The sequence below is a fragment of the Oryzias latipes genome, chromosome 2 (assembly GCF_053564925.1).
Source record: "Oryzias latipes strain Hd-rR chromosome 2, Olatipes_Hd-rR_3.1".
NCBI lineage: Eukaryota > Metazoa > Chordata > Actinopteri > Beloniformes > Adrianichthyidae > Oryzias > Oryzias latipes.
Window position 1 is genome coordinate 41226058 of NC_136238.1, and position 7447 is coordinate 41233504.

Consider the following 7447-nt stretch of genomic DNA (forward strand, 5'->3'; position numbering starts at 1 on the left):
CGCGCCCCGCGTAAACAAAAGCACATTGTGGTGTCACTGACAGCCAGTCTGTGAGCGGGGCGCGCGGGAGGAGAGCAGACTCTCATACGGAATATTTGTCATTTTTCCTCTCTGGATGTACCAATAAAGGTGTTTTTGACACTTTTCTCTTCCCACATAACTCAATTGATTTGTTGCTCCAACTTGAAGTTCTTTGAAGAAAAACGCCTTGGAGGAGGTCCATTCTGCTCCGAACTGTGCGCCTTTTTACGCAATTTTGGGGCCAAACGGATGCGACCCTTCAGAGGAGGAGGAAAGGAGTGATTCTTGCGTCTGCAGCGAGCATCAGCATGCCCTGCGTCCAGACCCAGTGTGGCTCCTCTCCGCAGGGCGCGAGCCCGGCGTCTCAGGGCGCGGAGCGCAGCTGCGACTTCCTCACGCCGGAGTTTGTCAAGTACAGCATGGACCTGACCAACCACGAGGTCTCAGCCGCCACGTCCGGTCCCGCCTTCGGGCCCCTGGCGGACACTTCTTACGCCCCCGGCTACGACATGAAGCCCCCCTGCCTCTTCCAGGTGCCGCTGCAGGCGGAGCCGCCGTGCGTAAAGGTGGAGGAGGCGCACAGCTGCCCGCACTTCCAGCCTCCGCAGCAGCAGCCGGAGGAGCTGGCGTCCTCCCCGAGCTCCATCTACTTCTACCGCCCCCCCTCCCCGCACGCCTCTACCTCCAACCTCCAGACTCCACCGGGACACATCTGGGACGAGCCCGGCTCCCTGTACAGCTTCCGGCAGGACTACCTGCACCGGAAGAACGCGCTCTCTCGATTTTCCCTGTTTTCCCTCAAGCACGCGCCCCACGGAGGTCCGGCTCTGTCTTGTCAGGTGAAGTTCGACGCGCAGCTGGACGCGCAGCCGCTGCAGCTGGACGGGGGCGCGTCTGCGCTGCAGCCGGGCTTTGCGCACCCGCACCTGCAGCTGGCGCACCGCTTCATGGAGTACCAGGCGTGCGCCGGCTCCAGCCGGGGGGGGCTGAGCTCCGAGGGGCTGTGCGCGGTGTGCGGGGACAACGCCGCGTGCCAGCATTACGGCGTGCGCACGTGCGAGGGCTGCAAGGGATTCTTCAAGGTTTGTTGGGAAAAGTTTCACCACGGAAAAAAAAAACATTAAATGTCAACACACCTCCAAAAGTGGCAGCTCCTATATCAAATTATCGATTTTTATATTAGACCCCTCTAAAGTGGCCCCTAGGGGCCCCCACTTTAGACATTCCTCTTCAGAAACACGTTTAGATCTCCTGATTGAACCTTCTGTATCAAAGTGGCCGCAGACGTGTCTGGAATTCCAAACGGGCCTCCAAATTATGAGTGACCACGACCCCCGTATTTACCCAGACTGCCCTGTCCGCCAGGGCGCGGCTCCCAGACGGGCCCCCCTAGGAGCAGGAGTGCTGCAGCTCATTTTGAAAAGAATGATTTGAGGCTTCCGCTGCAGCACTGAGACTCCAAACCCCAAAATAAAATTTAAAAAAAGAAATATTGAAGGAAACCAGACTTCTAGGAGTCTTCGAATTGCTTCCAATCTGTCTTTACATCAATAAACTCTTCATTCTGAGGGGAGGGGAAACTCCAGGAGAATTCCTTTTTTCATATTTTCACATGTCTCTCTGCAGCGCACGGTTCAGAAAAATGCCAAATACGTGTGTTTGGCGACGAAGAGCTGCCCTGTGGACAAGCGCAGGAGGAACCGGTGTCAGTACTGTCGCTTCCAGAAGTGCCTGGCGGTCGGAATGGTGAAAGAAGGTAAAAGAGAAGCTTCTGTTTTGCTACATTCTAAAGCAAAGGTGTGTTTTTGAAACATGGGGTTTGGGTGCAGTGGTGAGGACGGACAGCCTGAAAGGCCGCAGAGGTCGTCTGCCGTCCAAACCCAAAGCTCCTCCGGACTCCTGTCTTCGTGGCGGCGCTCTGCTCAGCGCCCTCGTCAGGGCGCACGTGGAGTCCAACCCTTCCCGCCTGGACTACTCCAACGTAAGCTCTGACACACCGACCGCACAGCCCCTGTGAAGCCGCAGCCCCCAGTGGCTGATGGGAGTTTGCCGGCTGTAGTTCCAGGAGAGCCCTGGAAGTCCTCAGCGGGACGACGCCCAACACGTCTGGCAGTTCTACGACCTCCTGACCCGATCCATGGAGGTCATCCGCGACTGGGCGCAGAGGATCCCGGGCTTCTCGTCCCTCCCGAAGCACGACCAGGACCTCCTCTTCTACTCCGCCTTTCTGGAGCTTTTTGTGTTGCGACTGGCGTACAGGTGAGGAGAGACCCAACTGGTCGTCAGCCGTAACAAAAGTCCGCTCAAAATGATTGGGGTTTTCGTTTTTTAGGTCCAACCCAGAAGAAGGGAAGCTGGTGTTCTGCGACGGCTCGGTGTGGCACCGGCTGCAGTGCCTGCGGGGTTTCGGCGAGTGGATCGACAGCATCGCGGAGTTCTCCGCCAACCTGCAGAGGATGAACCTGGACGTCTCCACCTTCTCCTGCATCTGCACCCTCGCTCTGGTCACCGGTGAGCTCGGCTGACCCCGACCTCCTCCTCGCCACCTTGAAAAAGGCACATTTGAGGACAGATTTAGGGAATCTTTAGGGTTCTATTCTGAATAAATTGCAGAATCATTCAAAGACAAAGGAAGCTGCTGCAAAACTAGCAAAGACTTTGTATAGAAACCGACTTTTGACAGACTTAAAGAGGGAAAAGGTTTTAAAATGATCTGTCTTCAAGTTGGCTTTTAAAATTGGAAAATGTTTCAATAAGTTCTAATCAAATATAATTTTTTTATATTTGTTTAAAAAAATAGTTGAATTAATGAGCTAACATTAGGAAAATAAAAAATACAAAGGAATTACTAATTATTCATTACGAAAAACCATAAATAAAGACACTTTTTATTTAAACTTTAAGTTTTGTTCGTGTCGTTTATTTTATTACGCTGTTCTGTGTGTTTTCCTGCAAAGCACTTTCATTTACTGTTGTAAGGAGAGTGCTTTATGAATAAAGTTTTATTTTAAATAATCAACAAAATGATCATGTAGTCGTCAACCTGCTTGGACATGAACAGTTGGGAGATACGGTTCATTTAAATTGAGCTTTTTAAAGCTAAATTCACATATTTTGTAGGTCGAAACTTTACAGAAGTTGAAAAAGTTTGTTTACGAAAACAATTCAGTTAAAATAATAATTATGAACAAATGTTTTATTTGAAGAAAAAAATTTAAAAACAAAACCTAAGTAGTTTTAACTCTTGCAAATACTACATTTAACATGTTAGCATAATCTAGCTAACAAACCGAAAAGGTTGCTAAACGTTAGCATAATGAATATAAACAACGAAAGAATAGCTAATTAACATTTTGCAAACAGTTTAAATTTATTAGAAACAAAAAACTAAATTATTTTCAACCTTCAACTTATTTAAGACAGAAATAGTTCATTAAAGTTTAAATTAATAATGATTAAATGATATTAAATGGCAAACCATGACATTATGCTAATTCTTGAGAAAAAACACTAAGCTAATTAAACCATTTCAGAAAAAAAGGCACAGGAAGAAAGGCAATATTTACCTCTATAAACATGTTCTGTTAAATAAAATAATCAACAAAAAACAGTAAAAAAAAGTTCTTTGCAGACTTTTAAAAACTAGCTTAGAGTTCTTTTTAAAACTAGATAAAAGTTGTGTAAAGTATCTAGAATTAAAAGTGACTTAAAATTAATAATAGGTTAGATAATTTATTAATAAACTAGTCTTTTGTAATTTCCAGTTTTAAAAAATGCTAGGGCAACGCTTTAGCTAGGTGTTAAAATAAAAGGACATTATAGCTAGCTTAATTTAATTAGATAATTTGTTTGCAAAGTTTGAACAGAGTTGGTGCCGATTTGACATGTCAAAATAAAAGCATTTTAGGATTCAGTGGAAAAAAGTCAAAAATAAAATAATTGTAAAGCTGAACCTTCAGTGTAAAGGCGGTTTAAGGCAACGGGCGTGGCCAGACAAAACACTTTTATTTTGAAACTTTTTTTCCTGTGTAGAGCGGCATGGGCTGAAGGAGCCCAGGCGCGTGGAGGAGCTGCAGAGCAGCGTCATCAGGTGCTTGAAGGAGGGTGGGACGGCGGACGTGGAGCGCGTTGGCACCAGCCGCTGGTCCAGCCACCTGTCGCGGCTGCTGGAGAAACTTCCAGAACTCCGCACTCTGTGCATCCAAGGCCTGCAGAGGATCTTCTACCTCAAGCTGGAGGACCTGGTGCCGCCGCCGGCGGTCATAGATAAGTTATTCCTGGACACGCTGCCCTTTTAAAAACCCTTTTCGGGGGTTTCTTGGGCTCACACGTGAACTTTGAACCCATAACCACAAGAAAAACGACAATGTTTATTCTTCAGTGTCATAAAAGCTAACAAGGACTTTCTTATTTGTTTTCTTCTTAATTGAGGTCAAACCAGCTAAGAATAAAACGAAGAAACAGATTGTATAATTATAAAAAAGATTTTAATCTGAAAACCGTTTAAAATTAGAAATTTAAAGAAAATATTGAAATTGGTAAATTAGAAAAATTACATTTGAAATTTGAAGGAAAACCAATTGTAAAACATCGATGACACTAAAAAAATCACATAAAATAGCATTTATTTGTAGCAGTTGCTGTTTTGTATTTTGGTTGGCGTTTTGTTTTCGTTTCTCCAAAGCTACGTTCATATCGCCCTTGGCAACCTGTGTTCACTTCCAATAAATGGTCTCGGGCTTCCGCGTTCAAAACTCTTGCGTTCACACGTAGCTATGCACATACAACCATTTATGGATGTCAATGTACAAAACGCGTGGTCATTGAACGCATGGTAAAGGTTAAAGCACGTCGAACTTTGACCAATCAGGGAGTCAGATTTGGTAGCGAGGCATGAATGGTAGTGATTATGCAGCGTTCAAACCGCCTTCAGTCAACGCGCTTTCAAGCAACCACTGAAAATGAAATAAAAAGTCAACGTAAACGCGTGTTTTAGACTCAAAACTCTCGTGTTCACGCATCACTACTCAAGTTTCTATTATATTTAGGTACAAAATATGCGGCCATTGAACACACGGTAAAGGTTAAACCAGGTTGAACTTTGTCCAATCAGGGATTGGGATTTGGTAGTGACGTGTTAATGGCATCCCAGATTTGCATCGCTTTGACATTTCGTACCGTCTTGGTAACTGTATATGGCGGACATGCGCTAATATGGGGTACCGACAGCCCAGTGTGAACACCGTGTGATATACACACGTTCAAAAACCTTTTTAATTTGCAGTTTCTAATCAGACTTTCAACTGTCTCAGAAAAAAAACATTACTAAAGATGCTATATATGCTACATATGCTAATGTGGCTAATGTCCTAGCATTGTGAATATTATTGTCAACTCTTTCAGAAAAAAACAGCTAAAGATGCTAACTAGGCTAGCCATGGTGTTCTGGAGCTAATGTGACTTAACTACAACATCTATCACCAGATGTCAATTATGTCCCTGTGGCCAATGAACTCAAAGCTCCGCCCCCTTGTAAAATTAGCATCAACTCCAAAAAAATGAAAATTCTGAATTTAAACTGTAAATTGAGAATCGTACGCAAAGAGGAAGAGAAGCGTGAAAAACAAAGAATAAAAAAACAAAACAGCAGCTGTCACATTTTAATTGGATAAACAGTTTTAGATTTATCGTTTTTTTATTCACGATTCTAGTCATTCTTAACATTTTTATTTGTTCAAATTAACATTTTTCTTTCCAAATTAACATTTATTTTTTAAATTTACAGTGTATAATAGAGTAAAATTGTTTTCAAATACATTTGTCTGTTTTTCTGTGACTTATCCTAATTTGACATAATAAATCTGAGTGTCCTCCTCAAAGTTCAGCACTGTGAGAAGCCCTAAATGTTTTTGCAGCTCTTTTCCACGTCTCTTCGCGTGTACGGAAGCATTTTTGATACAAAACCAAGTGTTTGTCCATGTTTACATTTGTTCTAATATCTATATGCAGTTCAAGCATTGATCTGTAGTTTTGTGTTTTGACAGTGATCTGTTCTTGGTTTAATAAAAAATAATAATAAAGTTATTATTGATGAGCTTCTTTATATTTTTTTTAATCTAAATTTTACAATAAAAAAACATATTTGACAAAAGAGGAAAGGCAATATAAAGCACTGTCAGGTACATCCGCATAGAAATTATCAGATCTACAATTTTCTAGTCCTAAATGATGTTTGTTTACTAAAATTTAATTTTTAGGAGGGTATTATTAAAAATAAAAATGGTTAAATCTTTTATTTTAATGTGATAAATATTTTAAAAGATGCTTTTATTTTAAATTTATTTTGTTTAGATGATTGTTTTGCACGTTTTTTATTCAGAGTAAGGAGATTTCCTGCTTTTGTTTTGAAATTATCCTACCTTTTTTGTGTTTTAACCAGTATCTTTTTTTATGTCCGATTTCAAGCCACCATTTTATATTTACCCCATATTTGGATGGAGATTTTGTTCAATTTAATCTTTTTTTTAAATTTATTTTAAATACTCTTTTTCAGTCTTTTCTTTTTTGCTCACATTTTCTAACAATGTGTGCATGGAGAGGTTAAAAGTCGTCGTCATCTTGGAGGAAAGCCCTGCCTTCGGATTTTACACGGCGCATTCTGAAGCGTTTGGACAGATCTTTATGGCCGCCGGCGTGCTGACATTTCTGCAGCCCCGTGGTCAGACGTGGCATTAAAGATGTCATTTTCAGCGGCAGCGAGACGAGCCAGACGGGGGAAATAAAACCACAGCGTGTCTTACTGAGTTTTGTTTCTCTCCAAAGCTGCCACCGGGAATAGAATTAAACCGTCCTCGTAAAACTTCAATTACGGCTTTGTTGGAACAAGAGAATCCGTAAAACCTGGACTCGAATAAACCCAACCGATTAGACGCCAGGATCTGGAACACCAACAAGTACATTCATGGATTTTTAGCTGGACGATTATCCTGAGGAGGTTCTGTGATTGCCCACCAGGACGTCATTCCCCATTTACTTCTATCTGGACCAAAGGTTTAGATATTCAGTGTTTCTCAATTAAAATTCGTACTTTTATTTTGTTAATTTAAAAACAAATTCAAATCAAAAACTTTTTTTTTCCATGAACCAAAGCTAGCAACAGCATTAATTATCAATAAAACCGATTTTTAAAGATGCTTTCTTAACTATCAACTAAACACCAAATTCTTTAGGCTTCCAGATTCGACTGGAGCCAGGTGCAGTTCCTCAAGTGACCACTAGGGAATCCATTACACCAGGAAGCCTGTCTCTGTTGTTCCAATCAAGACTGAGTGTCTTGATTTTTCAGGTAGCTTTCAATAAAACCATCACTTTTATTTTGTAAATCAAAAATCAAAACATTGCAGGACTTGTTATTTCAGGGAACAGA

The 7447-nt window shown here is 42.3% G+C and overlaps 1 protein-coding gene across 1 annotated transcript; it reads left to right on the forward strand.

The window, feature by feature from the left end:
• Window positions 1-45: 45 nt before the first annotated feature.
• On the forward strand, window positions 46-6115 carry LOC101171058 (nuclear receptor subfamily 4 group A member 2-like). The gene is made up of 6 exons (XM_023963972.2): window positions 46-1103; window positions 1648-1777; window positions 1851-2002; window positions 2081-2280; window positions 2354-2532; window positions 4054-6115. The coding sequence occupies exons 1-6, from the start codon at window positions 330-332 to the stop codon at window positions 4317-4319; spliced, it is 1701 nt and encodes a 566-aa protein (XP_023819740.1). The 5' UTR covers window positions 46-329; the 3' UTR covers window positions 4320-6115.
• The last annotated feature ends 1332 nt before the right edge of the window (window positions 6116-7447 follow it).